The sequence below is a fragment of the Musca domestica genome, unplaced genomic scaffold (genome assembly GCF_030504385.1).
Source record: "Musca domestica strain aabys unplaced genomic scaffold, Musca_domestica.polishedcontigs.V.1.1 1, whole genome shotgun sequence".
NCBI lineage: Eukaryota > Metazoa > Arthropoda > Insecta > Diptera > Muscidae > Musca > Musca domestica.
The window spans coordinates 24,855,256-24,871,995 of record NW_026712114.1 but is presented as its reverse complement, the minus strand read 5'-3'; the positions used below and the strand labels follow the sequence as shown (position 1 = coordinate 24,871,995).

Genomic DNA, 16,740 nt, shown 5'->3' with positions numbered 1-16,740 from the left:
GCTGTCCAATAAAAAATAATTATCAATTTCGTATAAATTTCAAAACTGTTTTCCCCTTAAAAACCCTCATTAAACCTTCTCCATACAACTCAAACACAAATACAATGATGCTGCTGGTATATCCCACAATTCCCACATAAAACATTGCCGTCAATGTTGTAAAAGCAATTTCCGGTCTCTGAGGATTCGATTCTCGTATATAATCGAGTTGGCCACGACTTTTGATGCGATAAAACAATTGTCCCTTCTGATATTCGTAAAGACCTCCCTCGTTCACCCTCAGTGTGAATAAATGAAACACATCGAGCAGATGGCTGTCGGCACGAAATTGAAATTGCATTGGATAGGGACCATGACAAATTTTCGATAATCGAAAAAGTTTTGGATTTAAATAACGTTGTTGTTCATCGATCAGCTGATATTTTTCGGTCGAAAGCAGATGCATATATGAAGTATTTAATTGGTTACGATACTTAAGCACATCTTCGTAGGAGAGGTTGATGAAATTTTTCAAATCAACCTTTTCCACATTGTGATATCTTGCAAAGGAGCGGGCATCAAAGGACCTCATTATGATCGGCACATTTGCAGAGAATATATCACTCAAATGACTGGCACTGCCCTTGATATAATTGGCGGTAAGAAATGATGTCAAATTAGTTGAAAATATCTGGGAAATATAATTGCTATTGAAAGCTATCACAAAGGAGACAATGAAAAGACGCAAATATGTCATTGGACGTAACTGCCCTACCGCCGGCAATGATTTGGAATTTGGTATTGGTGTACCCAGAAACAGCCAGAGCATGTAGAATGGTGGTAGGTGCATCCAGTTATAATTACTTTTTACCACAGCACAATAAAGCGGGTAGAGCTTCCATAGAATTTCGTAAATGACTATAAAAGCAGTTACAAATACCACCAGCTTCCAATCGATTAAACTCACAAAGTTAAGGATGAACTTCTTCGGACGAGGTCGCATAATACAGCGTGAATCAGTTTTGAAGGGATAACTAAAATCTAAATCTTCTTCAAGACCAATGGTCAGCATTAGATGGGGACTTAGTTCAATGTCGCCCCCGCGCAACTTGTCAAAGATTCCACGATAATTGAAGGCATAACAATTGTTGATCTTCAAAGGATTCGCCACCAGGGTAATATTCAGGCGTGTCATTAACTCGTCGATAAACCAAACAGCCAAACCATCTGCTTTATATTTCTGCGTTTTCTCATCCCAATAAAAGTATGTGCCAGGTATCTCGTTTTGGACGGGCATGTTCAAGGTATAACCCATAAAATCATTGATACCATCGACTGTGGGAAACCATTTCAACATGGGTTCCCTGGTAACATTTACAATTTTCAATAGCGGATATGGATCCATGTTCAGTAGATCTTTGCCATTGGCAATGACCAAAGGACGTCTTAGCTGATATTTCCACAACTTCTCAAACAAAAAGCGATGATCTTCGGGATAGCTGAAGCTGTGTATCAGATAAATTGTGAAGCAAACTTTTCGTTTGCGCAGTGCTTTTGCTGTGGCCTCCAAGACTGGATCATAGGCACTATTCATTAAAGTTAAGATCAGGGCATTCCGGTTTACGTCGATGATTTTATACAAAGGAATCTCAACATCCTCTCCTCGTAACACCATTCGAGGTAATTTTTCCAAATAGTTATCTTTTGTTTGTAAATCATTCAAAACTTCGAGCAGTAAATTATTCTGTGGCATCTTCGAATTATAAATTATGTACATCGAAGTCATATTCCAAAATTCCGCAATGGAATTTATTAATTCTGCCACTTTTCGTGGATCAAATGTTGTCCTCCTCGTCGTTTGAGTTTCATATTGCAGAATTTCATCAAATTTCTCCACAGCTATGGTTGGCATGGGTATGGAGTAAAAGAATACCAACAAAAATAACGATATTCCCAAATACATTTTTAACCGTTACAACAAAGTAAAGTCTGATATACTTGCAAACCTTTTGGTTCTGAATATTTTTTGAGCAATTGATTTGAGCAAGGATTGAATTGTATGCCCCTGACAATTAATTTTTAAAGCAATTTAAATTTAAATAAACACCTAATTGATGGTGTTGTCCATAGCTATATTCCAATGTTAAATCACCACAAATTATGGTAAAGAATGTGTGTATCTTGTTTATTCTGAGGATCTACACTAGCGCGCAGAGTTCGTTAATGTCGACAATCAGTTGGCAACAACAATTTCGTTTACTATTGAATGAGAATTCAACAACGTTGACAGTTATCGCAATGTTAATATTTAGCCTTTGATATGTTTCAAGTCGTAAAATTTTTATCAAAATTAGAACGACTTCAAAGACAAGCGATATTGTTCCAATATTTCGATACCTCGCTCTTCCAAAATGGGGTCCCACAAAAATGAAACATTTTCCGCAAGTGTTTACTGAGAGCTTTTATTTGAGCCCTGTCACTACTGGTGTCATTATACCCCACGTCACTCTGTAGTACAGAAGAGACCCATATGGACCCATAGTTCCTTTTGATGATCTGCATAGAATCACGTTCTGAGTGGATTTATTTAAACAAAATACAGTTCTCATTTATTGTCTGATTAAGATGAAATTTTCCACAAATCTCTTGTTTAGACCAAGGATGAACCCTGTTGAAATTGGAGAAAATAAATCAGTTTTGATATGGCTTTCATACATAAGGTCGTCCGATTTTATACGTATTTTGCACCAAATGTGTTATATCATTCCAAATCAAATAAATTTCAACACATTCGGGCAGGTTTAGTCTAGAACTATGTCTGCCAATTTTGATTTCGGCTATGATTTAAATATAGCTTCGGCACATCCTAGCAAATTCAGCCCAGAAGTAAGTACATCAAATTTAGTGAAAATTGGTTTAGATATGGCTATAGCTTCCATGTTTGTGTTTCATCCCATTTGAGGTTTTAAGTCCCTCATATTCGTAAAATGCGCTCCACAACAATGATATTTGAAACTAGATAATTTATATACTTCAAAAATTCCTCAGGCAAATTTCGTTGAGATCTTCATACGATTTGATGTTTATTGTGGACCAAATATATTTCATACGATTTGTTGATTAAGTCCCTCACATTCGTAATTTACTCTGCATACCAGTGATATATGGTACCAGATCTCGGATACAGCACAAAAGTACCTCTACCAAATTTTACCGATATCGGTTCAGGGCATATCTTCAGACGATTTTACGGTTATTTGGCGCCAAATATGTAATATTAGCCCAAAGTTGATGGATTTTTGGTTATTCAACTGTGCGAGTAGTTATCCTGGAAAAATACGAGATTTGTTGAAGCTTGGTTCCCTGATATATATTCCTTAATATAATCCCCCTCAAAGTCATAATTGTTACGATCCGCATTAATTTCCAATATAAAATTTTATTTCTAACAGGTAGCTCTACCAAATATGCATAGTTATGTAGGGTATGATAAAATCTGTGCGTCCGATTTTTGACTTTTTCTTTACTGGTTTTTAGTTTCTATACAGGCTAACGGCTGAAATTCACTAAAGGTCGACCTACATTTTTTCTGATAATTCGAAAAATTCTAAATCCGAAATTCGTATTGCCTATAAGACCATTTATTCTAAAAATTTTATTATTATAATAGTACTTCCCAATATGCGCTACATTGAGATTCAAACATTTTCTAACAACAGCATTTGGATTCCATAAAGGATTTTTCTGTATACATATAGGACAATTTCTATATGAGTCCACGTTTTTCTATAGCACCAATCCTCCCGATATTCGGTAGTTTTAATGATTTTAGCCTACGCTTTTTATAGAATTGTTTAAAATTTGGATTGAATGTTCCTAATAATAGAAGTGACACACATACTCGACTACAGGAATTTCTGCTGTTTTTTTTTTATTTGTTTTGATCAATTTTTCAATTTTGTTTTGATCAAAGACGGAGATCTGCATATGTAATTTTCGTCATAGACTATTACAATATTCAAATACGAAACTTGAAACCATTCCGATGAATAACGTCGCTACAATCATGAAAATACCGACTGTGGGGAGGCATTGTTATATGGGGGACCTGCTTTGGCAATTTTCTGCCACAGACTGTAGTACACGTTACGAACTGTAAATACGGTATTTGAAACATTTGGGTAAAAACATCAAAATATCAAATATGGAGAGGTACCGTTATGTGGGGCTATATACTTAAACGTGGACCTATATAGCCCATTTTCAACACCAAAAGTTCTGCAGACCTAAGACACATCTGAGTAAAATTTTATCAACCTACTTTTTTACGTTCGGAACCTAGTGTGATTTCCATTTCTTTGGTCTGCAAGACTTTTGGTATTGATCCACGGTTCACGACTATGGGTGAAAATTGTCTTTGCAGGGCCATGTCTTCGTATAGCCCCCATATATCGGTACTCTCTAAAATTCGGTATTTTGACGATTTAGGAACAATGTTCACCGGAATTGCTTTAAATCCAGGTCCAGGTCTTCAATACAGCAACCCCCTATAATCGGTATTTAGATGATTTCAGCGACATTATTCACCGGAATTGTTTCAAATTTCGTATTTTCAGTTCGTAACGAGTACTACAGCCTGTGACAGAAAATTGCCTACGCAGGTCCACGACTTCGTATAGACTCCAAAATAACTGTAACTCTCTGTATTCGGTATTTTTAAGATCTTTACGCTCGTTACCCTGATACTGGTAGCGTAGCCCGAAGTCAAGAAAGTGGACGGAAGAAAACAGCAACATCAGCAGAAATGGTACGAAAAGTAAAGAAGCGACTTCATCGAAACCCGAGTCGCAGTGGACGAAAAATGAGAAAACATTCGTTGTCCAGAAATTTTTAAACAAACAAATGATTGTGTTTACTTACCAAAGAGGTCAGTTGAAAATGTGCACCTTTGGTTGGCCACCAGAATTCAAGCGGCGGTCATGCTGATGGTGTGGGCCGCCATGACAGCCGATGTTCGCTCTCCGCTCGTATTAATCGACGTGGCATCAGAATAAATACCGAATATTATCACGAAAATATTCTGGAGGGTTTATTAAAGCCTTGGGTAAGCAAACATCTTGGCCGCTGACCTTGGACATTGCAACAGGACTCAGCTCTATCGCATTCAGAACGCGCCACCCAAGAATGGTTACAAAATGAGGTTCCTCGCTTCATTTCCAGCGCACAATGGCACCAAAATCTCCGGATACCAATCCGTTGGACTATTGTGTCTGGAGTATTTTGTAAAGCAAAGTTGGCACTAAAAAAAACCCAAGTGCCGCTCACCTCAAGCAAACGCTTCGCCGGGAATGAGCCAAAATACCACAAAGCAACATTCGGTGAGCGTGAGACGGGTGACCAATTCGGACTAATCTAAACTTATTCTAAAATTGTATGCCATTTCCGACGTTTTTTGCTTTTATCGACAAATTTAATATACTCTCCATACTATGGTGGAGGGTATAAAAATTCTACATTAATTTAACGATCTTCGTCCGACTGTCTCTCTATGGAAATCCGAACGAAATGAAGTGGGTTGATAAAATTTTACTCAGATGTGTCTTAAGTCTGCAGGACTTTTTGGAGTTAAAGTTTTTCTACACCCTGCATACGTATTACATACGGGTCACGATTATTTTCCGATCTTCACGAAATTTTGCATAGGGGTAGGGTTAGGGCCAAAACCTAAGCCTATTATATTGTTTCGAAGATGTACGTTTAGGTGTTCAAATGTATCAAAAAAAAAAATCCTGATTTTGCAGTCGCCCTATAGGTCATAATTGAAAACCAAACGACACGGAATTTTGTATGTGGAGAGAGTTAAGAGCAGGGCAGAAGTTTAAAACTGTGGTAGACCATGGGATTATATTTAGCACAACTTTCGTGTGAAATTGTCTTGAATACCTAACAACACGACGGAGTGCGTAAATATTGGACAAATACCCGCGATCAAAAAGCTAAGGTAACATGTGGGCAAGGCTCTATGGCAACAAAGTCTTCCAAAATGGATTTGAACAAAAGGGAACTTCCAATATATTTTAGTGTTGTAGGGTATCACATGGTCGACCCCGCACGACTATAGCCCGTTTACTTGCTTTTGAATGTACGTAGGTATGTATTTTGGAAAGAATATAAATGGAACGATGAAATTAAAATATATTCCATCCTCTGTCGTTGGATGGGTTTCATTAATACCCTAATTAAATAAAATTTAAAAAAATACGTAGAACAATTAAAAAAATAATTTAAACGAAATCATCAATTACATGTTTATTCTTTTAATTGTTGCCTTTGAATTAATAACCAAGGGATTCCTGCAATTATTCCACGCTGGTAAATTTTTACGAAAAAATATATTAAACTACTATTTTTGAGTGGAACGACAAGACACTAAGTTTCTTAAACGGTTAAAAATGTATTGGAAATTCGTGATAATTTTGCTAGCAATTTTGTCCACCTCTCCCCCACTATCAGCCATCACTGGGGACAAACTGGATAAAATACTACATTATGAGAATAAAATGTTCATCAAGGATGCATTTGAACCAAGAGAAATGGTCAAGTTCATAAATACCATTGCAGAATTTTGGAATATGACATCTGTCTATATAATTTACAATTCGAGGATATCACAACAAAATTTTATGTCGGAAGTTTTGGATGAATTGCACTCGAAGAACACTTATCTAAATCGATTGCCACAAATGACGGTGGGAAGTAAAGATGTTGAAAAACCCTTATATGATATTGTCAATATAAGTCGGAATGCCTTGGTCTTAACACTAATGCATAGTGTTTACGATCCCGTTTTGGAGGCCACAGCCAAGGCGCTGCGTAAACGAAAATTGTGTTTTACAATTTATCTACTCCACACATTTACCTATGACGAAGATCATAGATATTTGTTCGACAAGTTGTGGAAATATCAGCTAAGGCGGCCCTTAGTCATTGCCAATGGCCGAGATCTGCTGACCATGGATCCATATCCAATATTGAAGATTGTAAATGTTACCAAGGACCTTATGTGGAAATGGTTTCCCATTGTGGATGGTATCAAGGACTTCAAGGGTTATACCGTGAATATGCCCGTACAAACCGATTTACCGGCCACTTACTTTTACCTGGACAAGCAAACGCAAAAATACAAAGCCGATGGCCTGATAGCCTGGTATATCCGTGAATTAATGACCCGCTTGAATGTCACCCTGGAGGTGTATCCTTTGAACAACAACGAAACATATTTTTTGGATTTTCGTAAAATTTTTTCATTACACCGCAATGGAGACATCGAAATAAATCCCAATGTAATGACCGTCCATGCCCATGTGGAAAATATCGACTTCAGCTATCCCTATATTGCCACATCGCGCTGTATTATGGTGCCACGTCGAAAGAAAATCACCATTGACTTTTTGAGTTTCATTGACTGGAAACTGTGTGTATTTTTGGCCGTTGTTGTGACGTTTTATCAAATTCTGTGGAAGCTCTATCCTCGATATCAGAGTGTCGTGAAACGTGACTACAATTGGCTGAAAGTTCCTCCATACTATATACTATGGCTGATGTTGGGCATACCAGTGCCACATTTGAATTCTTTGCCCACTTTGGGACGTTTGCGCACCTTTGCATTTCTACGCTTCCTCGTCGTCTTTTTTATGATTGCCTTCAATGGCAATTATATTTCCCAGATATTTTCAACAAATTTAACATCATTTCTTACCGCCAACTATCTCAAGGGGACTTCGAGTCAGTTGAAGGATATAATCGCGGCCAATATACCCATCGTATTGGGTAAAGTTGATGCCCAGCCCTTTCTCAGCTATAACCACGTAGGCAAAAAGTCATTGGAAAAGTTCATCTACATTCCATACGCCGATGTTCAGAGGTATCGTAATCGACTTAATTCCTCCCTTAGCTATTTAATTGCAAGAGAAGAATATCCAATAATTGATGAACAACAGCGCTATTTGGATTCGAAACGTTTTATACTCTCCCATGTTTGTCATGGCCCCTATCCTCGTCAATTTCCATTGCGAGCGGATAGTCACTTTCTTGAGTTGTTCCACTTTTTCATCCTTCGTATACACGAAGCTGGTCTATACCAGCATCAAAAGCGTAATCTCTTTCAAAGGATCAAAAATCATGGCCAACTTGATTATATTCGAGAATCGGATGAGGAAAAATGTAAAATCACATTTACCACATTGACTGCAATGTTTTATGTCCTGTCGGTGGGTTACGCCAGCAGCATAACAGCATTTATTTTTGAATTGTATGGCAAAAGGATAATGCGATATTTTAGGGAGTCGAAAATTTGGAAGCTTAGATGGAGTTTGGGAATATGTAACCGCCGCGAGAATGTATTCATTTCTCAAAACGGAAAATCATAAATTCTAAATACCAATTAAGTTTCTTTTATTAAATGTCTACTTTGTGAAGCACTAAAAAATAGATCCAAATTGTTTTATTTATTTTAGTGTCCGGACAAATCCCCATTGCAATTGTGGGAATTATATCTGATTTTTTCTTTGAGGTCATAACCCCCTTAGTAAAGTGTAGATTATTTCCATTTTGAAATCGGATGGGGAATATCCTCATTGTTATGGGGATTATGTCCGCTGCTTTCTAGGGATTATGACCGATTTTTGAACGTAATTTCCATTCCATTATGGGAGTTATGACCGAAAAACGAACATAATCCCCATAATTCTAATGGGAATTCAAGCATGATAGTGTGATTTCCTTATATTTGACTGGACTTATTTGACGAACTTTGAATGCCCTCCACCATTTAGAACAAATTTGGAAATTTTCAAAAAGGTAACATTCTCCAAAAATTCTGTTAACATCTTAAAAAACCGAATATAGCTGCTATATTAGGATCTGTTCAACGTGCTCCTACATAGGCATTGTTTGTCACAAGCCATTACCATATTAAAATTCGAAACTTGAAATAAACGATGAATAATGTAGCTAAAATCATCAAAATACCATATAAAGGGTGGGGCCGTTATACCGAAGCTATACGAAGACCTGGACCTGCATAGACAATTTTCAGTCACAGGCTGTAGCTTCCATTACCAACTTCAAATACGAAATCTCATACAATTTCGGTGAGTATTGTACCTAAAATCGTCAAAATACCGAATATATGGAGGTACTGATATATGGGGCCTATACGAAGACCTGAACCTTCAAAAACAATTTTCTGTCAAAGACTGTATTTTCACTACGAACTCTAAATACGTAATTTGGAACTACTACGATGAATAATGACGCTAAAATCATTAAAATGCCGAAAATTGGAAGGTACAGTTATATGAACCTGCACAGACAATTTTCTATGTCAGGCTGTAGTATCCATTTCGAACTTCAAATGCCAAATTTGAAATAATTCCGGTGAATAATGTCGCTAAAATCACCAAAATACTGAATATCTGGAGGTACAGTTATATGGGGGCTATACGAAAACGTGGTCCTACATGGCCCATTTACGAACTTAACCTGCCTACTGTCAAAATAAACATGTGTGCAAAATTTTAGCCTTCTATCTCAATTCGTTCGAAAGATAGCAAGATTGCAACAGACAGAAAGACACATATACAGACTATGCGGCTCCGGTGTGGTCCGCCAACGTGGAAAAATGTTCAGTCCTGCCAGAATGCCGCCCTTAGCACCGCAACTGGGTGCCTTCTCATGACATCTGTCGATCACCTACATGAGGAGGCGAAGGTCTTACCGGTGCGACTACATAACAAAATGCTGTCAATGCAATACCTGCTTGGGTGTTATAGACAATGCCATCCAAATCACCATCTTGTGGATAGGCAACCTCCGCCCAGGCACGTTAGGAAAGACCTGCATGATCTAGAGAGAGAGGTACAGAGGCATAAGAGAGAGCCTCTAGATCAATAGGCCTATCAAGCGGGACTGAATAGTATTCAGTCTAATGCGGTCTCAGAAGCCATTGAAGGATATAGAGTGAATACTGTGCTAGGAGACCATCCCCCTCCCGTCGCAGCTGAAGAACGAGAGCTGCCCCGACAAACCCGAGTAGTTTTGGCTCAATTACGATCCGGATGGTGCAGCCGCCTAAATTCCTACTGGGCCCGGATTAACGGCGACGTGCAGAACATCTGCCCAGCATGTGGCACAGGCCCACATGACACGCTGCACCTATTTCGCTGCCCAGCCAAGCCTACTCACCTAACTCCAGTCTCGTTATGGACACAACCCATACAGGTTGCATCCTTTTTGAGACTGGACTTAGAGGCAGAACCTGATTGAACTGAGTCAGAAAATGGAAACCGAACGAACACAGATGTATGAGCTGCTACAACAACAACAACATACAGACGGACGGGCATGGGTCTGACGTGAGTATTTCGAGGAGATACAAACGGAATGACAAAATTAATATACCCTCCATAGTATGGTGGAGGGTATAAAAAGTACAAGAACTTACACCGCAACAGAAAGAAAATATACTCAAAAGATCTAAAGAGTTGCTTCGATTAGCCGTAAGTGGTAAACTGCCGAATGAGGTTTCCTCCGATTAGAAAACATTCATCCAGCATTTTAAAAACAAACAAAATGATCGTGTTTACTTTCCAAGAAGGTCAGCTGAAAATGTGCACCTTCGGTTGGCCACCACAACTCAAGCGCCGGCCATGGTGATGGTGTGGGCCGCCATTTTTCGCTTGTATTAGTCGACCGTTGTATCAGAATAAATGTCGAATATTATCGCGAAAATATTCTGGAGGGTGTATCAAAGCCTTGGGCACGAAAACATTTTGGCCGCAGACCTTGGACATTCCAACAGAACTCAGCACCATCGAATATAATGTGTGGGAAGTTATTTTTATTAAGCTTAAGTCAGGTGCGAAATGAATGATATTGGTGTTCTTGAATTCCGGATATCTTGAAAATCACAAAACACAAGCCAAAATATATTTTTATAAACAGGCTTAGGCTAAGGGTACTCATTTTTTAATATTAATTATTTTTATTATTTTTTGATAAATTAACGTATTTTCAATTCTCCTAAATTAATTTAACAGGAAAATGACACAATTTTCCGACGAGGACGAATAATCAGCGTGGGATTGGCGGTAGGGGCACTGCATGGAAAATGCTAAATTACAGAAAAACCATAATAGATGCGTCATTGGGGCATGGCTCAAATGAAAGGTCTCGAGGAGAACTTTCTAAGTATATATGCCTTATATTCCTAAATTATTTCAGATTATCGAATTTTTCCGACTTTCTAACCAAAGTGGGTTTGGCAGTAGGGAAACTGCATGGAAAATTTGATTGGAAAATACGAAGAAGCTGTAAACCAATATTTTCAATGTCCACTGCTAGCCAAAGACTGATAAAAATTTTGCCATAGGCCAAGTTAGAGAACTCGATTTTTTTTATATGCGATGTATGCAGAATTTTTTTCGAAGATTTTGAGCCTTTGTATTTCCTCGAAATAGGGGACCGATATATTCGATTTTCGAACTTGGAGACGGTAAAGGAATGAGTGGGCCAATATTTTCCATTTCCAATTCTGAACAATGTCTTAGCTACATTTTATGATGGGGCTACATCGTGTACTCCCTTCGCCTTCCCTTCTACGACATGTAAAAATATTAATAAAAATCCACGATATATGATTTATAAGCTTTATTTGGACATTTAGATTGACATATACTGTGTTTTAATATTAAGCTTTACTAAATTTCTACCAAATGGTCAATCGAACAAAGATTTAATTTCTCCTTCCCTTCAGAATCCCCTTTCTTTCGAAAAGGCGCATTATTTTTTGACCATATAATTCCAATATAAATACAAAGATACTGCTGGTATAGCCCACCAAAAGAACATACACCATTGCCGATAATGTTGTAAAAGTGATTTTTGACTTTTCCAAATCCGACTCATATACATAATCCAGTTTAGCATATCTCTTGGCCCTTTCAAACAGATAACGCTTCTGGTATTCATATAGACCCGCCTCGTGCACACGCAAAATAAATAAATGAAACAAATCCAAAAAATGGCTATCCGCTTGAAATTGAAACTGCAATGGATAGGGACCGTGACAAATATTGGAAAATCTAAAACGTTTGGGCGACAAATATCTCTGCTGCTCATCGATAACGTCATACTCTTCACTGGTAAGAAAATACATAAACTTGGCATTAAGTTTAGAACGGTGTTTGTGGAGATCTTCTTTGGTGGAATTGACAAAATACCTCAAATCAACATTGGCTATTTTGTGAAATCGCACAAATGAGTCGGTATCAAAATATCTCATTATGATGGGTACCTTGGCCGAAAGGACATCCCTTAATTTGATGGAAGTCTCCTTGACATAATTTTCCGTTAGCAAGGAGGTTAAATTGCTTGAAAATATTTGCGAGACATAATTGCCACTGAAGGCAATGAGGAAATAGACAATTAAAAGCCGAAGAAACACAGAGAAGCGTAAACGGCCCAACGAGGGGTGGAATTTGATAAGAGGCACTGGAATACCCAAGATAATCCATGGAATATAAAATGAGCGTTGTTGGCGCCACTCATAAACGCCACCCACCCGCGAGCGATATAGGGGATATAGCTTAAACAAAATTTCATATACCATAAGAAAGATTGCCAAGACCAGACACAGTTTCCAGTCCAAGAAAGGCAGAAACACAATGGTATTCTTCCTCGATTGTGGTATCATGATACAGCGTGAGGTGGAGATGTATGGATAGCTGAAATCAAAACCATCTTCTCGGAATATACTCAACATCAGTTGGGGACTCAATTCAATGTTGCCCTTACGAAGTAACTCAAATATTTTCCAATAATCAAAAATATACGAATTGTTGACTGTCAAAGTATGCACCTTCAGTGTAACATTGAGGCGAGCCATCAGCTCTTTTACCATCCAGGCAGCCAAGCCATCAGCTTGGTACTTTTGTGTTTTCTCATCCTTATAAAAGTACGTGGCCGGAAAGTCATTTTGCACAGGCATATTTAGGGTATAACCTTTGAAATCCCTTATACCATCGGCAAGGGGAAACCATTTTGACATAGGTTCCAAAGTAACATTCACCACTTTCAATACAGGATACGGATCCATGGTTAGTAGATCTTTGCCATTGGCAATGACCAAGGGACGTCTTAGCTGATATTTCCATAACTTTTTAAATAAATATCGATGATCTTCGGCATAGTTAAAGGTGTGTAGGAGATACATTGTAAAACACATTCTTCGTTTACGCAGTGCCCTTGCCGTGGCCTCTAAAACAGAATCGTAAACACTGTGCATCAGACTCAAGACCAGAGCGTTAGGACCTATATCGGCAATATTATACAGAGGTTTTCCGATATTCTCACTTTGTAGCGTCATTCGAGGTATATTCGCCAAATATGAATTTCTTGCATTTAAATCATTTAAGACTTCCAACAACAGGTTACTTTGTGACATCCTGGAGTTGTAAATAATATACACCGAAGTCATATTCCAATATTCAACAATGCTGCCGATCAACATCCCCAATTCCATAGGTTGAAATTTATACTTTTCTGGATTATGAGATTTATAATCGAGGATTTTTTGAAGATTATAAACGCGGATGGCAGTTATGGCTATAGAGAATGAGAACACCAAAAATATTGTTAAAATTCTAAAATGCATTTTTGATTACTTCGGAAAAATTCGTTAATGTTCTGACAGCTTTTCCAGTAAAACTAAATTTTACTGATTGCATCTAAACCGAGGACGTGTGTTCTTTTAATCCTTTGGCAATAAATTAGTAGCGATTTTGAATGGGTAAACATCTAATTGATGGTTGTATTTGTATTCTTATTTGAATTAGGAAAATGGAAGGGCGTATTTTAAATTTCTGCTTTATTTGCCTGAAGTATCAAATAAACCTCAGGGATGTGCAAACATTATTATTTCTGCGCGGCCAACTAGCAAAAAAAATACTTTTTCACTTAGAATATAAAAAAGCGACCCCAAACTTCGTACGTCCCGACTTCAGATTATGGCAGTTAAAAATCAAATCTGAAGCCGGTCATTATGCTGCACAAAGTCTAAATATTCCATATATATTTGGCAGAGGCAGGCTGCCAGGCAGCCCAACATTTTAGGATTATTTTCAACTTTGGCAATTAGTTCATCAAATTGGCCGCATCCAAAAATCTTTTCCAGATAGAAGACGTCCTTGTGATTTGCTAGAGAGTTTTGAGACCCGGGCAGCATGGTTGTCCCATAGTTTTAGTGCTTAAAGCATATTTTTCAGAATATACACAATTGCAGGGTGAGATGAAAAAACTGCAGCCAACTTCAGACTGCTATCATTTTCAAGCCACTCGTCCGGCACCTGTTAAAATTACTCCAGTGACAGCTCGCTATATTGTTTACAAACGTACAAAAGGATTTTGATGAGAATTTTCCAGAAAAAAAAATTTCGTGATGGAATTCAACCGTGATAGTGTGATTTCTTTATATTTGGCTGGAAACCCACAAGTGGCTATCGTTAGAGCATTCCAGCATTTAAATGTGAATAAATCTTTCGTCACCCACCGCTCGTTAACGTGATACTGGTAGCGTAGCCCGACCTCAAGGAAGTGGACGAAAGAAAACAGCAAAAATGGTTCGAAAAGTACAGAAGCGACTTGATCGAAACCCGCGTCGCAGTGGCCAAAAAATGGCTCGTGAGCTGAACATATCACAATATTCCATTCGGCAAATATTGAAAACTGAGTTTGGGGTAAAGCCATTAAAATTCCAACAAGTACAAGAACTTACACCGCAACAGAAAGAAAATAGACTCAAAAGAACTAAAGGGTTGCTGCGCTTGGCCAAAAGTGATGAACTGCCGAATTTGGTTTTCTCCGATGAGAAAACATTCGTTGTCCAGCAGTTTGTAAACAAACAAAATGATCGCGTTTACTTGCCAAAGAGGCCAGCTGAAAATGTGAACTTTCGGTTGGCCACCAGAACTCAAGCACCGGTCATGGTGATGGTGTGGGCCGCCATAACAGCCGATGGTCGCTCTCCGCTCGTATTAATCGACCGTGGCATCAGAATAAATACCGAATATTATCGCAAACATATTCTGGAGGGTGTATTAAAGTCTTGGTCACGCAAACATTTTGGCCGCAGAACTTGGACATTCCAATTGGACTCAGGACCATTGCACTCAGCATGCGCCACCTAAGAATGGTTACAACTTGAGGTTCTTCGCTTCATTTCCAGCGCACAATAGCCACCAAAATCTTCGGATACCAATCCGTTGGACTATTGTGTCTGGAGTATTTTGGAAAACAAGTTTGGCACTAAAAAATACCAAAGTGTCGATCACCAAGCGATTCGCCGGGAATGTGCAAAAATACAGCAGAGCAACATTCGGGCAGCGTGTGACGGTTTCATTGGCCGTTTGAAGGCCATAATTCGTGCCAATGGTGAGCAATTCAAATAAATCTAAATTTATTCTAAAATTTTATGCTATTTCCGACAGGACATAAGGAGGTGCCGTTATATGGGGCCTATACGAAGACGTGGACCTGCAAAGACAATTTTCGGTCACAGAATGTAGCACCCATTAGGAATTTAAAATACAAAATTTAAAACAATCCGCCCGAATGATGTAAAATCTTCAAAATACCGAATATAGGGAGGTATCGTTATATGGAAGCTAAACCAAAACGTGGACCAATACAGTCGATTTTCAACAACAAAAGTCCTGCAGACCAAACACATATTTAAGTAACATTTTATCAACCTACTTCATATTGTTCGGAAGCCAGAGTGATATCAACAGACGAACAGACTGATGAACGGACATCGCTAAATCTTTGGTGGAGGATAAAAAGCGACCCACACCTTTCGCACGCCGCAGCTTTAGATGGTAAATAAATTGTAATAAAATACAACCTTTTACAATGGGGATGCTCTCCAGACAACTCAAATATACAAATCTTACAAATTTTGAACTGGCTGAGGCGGGCTGTCAGGCAGCTCAACATTTTGTCATCCAATACTAACTCATTTCCAGCTTGGACAGTTAGTTTTTCAAATTGGCCACATCCAAAAAGCTTCTCCAAAGAGGTGATATTTCTACCGTGAAAGGATATTACCTCTTTGGAGAAGCTTTTTGGATGTGGCCAAATTTACGGCATTGGACCTCGGCACTGAAATATTTACCATAGAAAGGAGGAGTGGGATTGATGGCAACGGTCAATCCCCTCAAACAGGTGTTGGCTTTAAGTATTTTAGACATTTTTTGTCAATCCCGTTAGTATTTGCAAGTCAACGGTGAACTCCATTTTAAACTCATGGGTCCTTAATATTTTAGAGCACATGAAGAGACATTTTTCGTGGGTATTGCGTGGATGAATTTCGAATATAAATTTTCAATATTTAAGGAGTAGCTGAGATATGGTAAACCTAATTTGATTACGGTACATTTATATTTTGGTGGTCCTAGGGCTTTTTATACCCTACAACACTACGTGTTGGGGGTATTATAAGTTTGATTGGGCCAAAAATTATGTAATGTTGGTTTCCCACATAGGAAAGTTTATATGGATCTTCCTATCTCGCCGAGCTGAGTCGATCTAGCTATGTATGTCCGTCCGTCCGTCTGTCCATGTTAATCTACAGGTCGCAATTATGGTCCCATCTTCACGAAATATAGAATGGAGGTGGGGATAGGGCCAGAATAGAACCCTATT

The 16,740-nt window shown here is 38.4% G+C and overlaps 3 protein-coding genes across 3 annotated transcripts; 1 reads left to right on the top strand and 2 right to left on the bottom strand.

Annotated features, from left to right (window-relative positions):
* Positions 1–22: 22 nt before the first annotated feature.
* LOC131803304 (uncharacterized) lies at positions 23–1,942 on the bottom strand. The gene has a single exon (XM_059124404.1). The coding sequence runs from the start codon at positions 1,940–1,942 to the stop codon at positions 23–25; it is 1,920 nt and encodes a 639-aa protein (XP_058980387.1).
* Positions 1,943–6,539: 4,597 nt separating this feature from the next.
* Positions 6,540–8,408, top strand: LOC131803302 (uncharacterized). Its single transcript, XM_059124401.1, has one exon. The coding sequence runs from the start codon at positions 6,540–6,542 to the stop codon at positions 8,406–8,408; it is 1,869 nt and encodes a 622-aa protein (XP_058980384.1).
* Positions 8,409–11,773: 3,365 nt separating this feature from the next.
* On the bottom strand, positions 11,774–13,483 carry LOC101900968 (uncharacterized). Its single transcript, XM_005184725.2, has one exon. The coding sequence runs from the start codon at positions 13,481–13,483 to the stop codon at positions 11,774–11,776; it is 1,710 nt and encodes a 569-aa protein (XP_005184782.2).
* Between the last annotated feature and the right edge of the window lie 3,257 nt (positions 13,484–16,740).

Bases quoted from the DNA above. Each gene is read 5' to 3' on its own strand.
- LOC131803304 (XM_059124404.1), bottom strand. From the start codon at position 1,942: ATGTATTTGGGAATATCGTTATTTTTGTTGGTATTCTTTTACTCCATA.
- LOC131803302 (XM_059124401.1), top strand. From the start codon at position 6,540: ATGTTCATCAAGGATGCATTTGAACCAAGAGAAATGGTCAAGTTCATA.
- LOC101900968 (XM_005184725.2), bottom strand. From the start codon at position 13,483: ATGTCACAAAGTAACCTGTTGTTGGAAGTCTTAAATGATTTAAATGCA.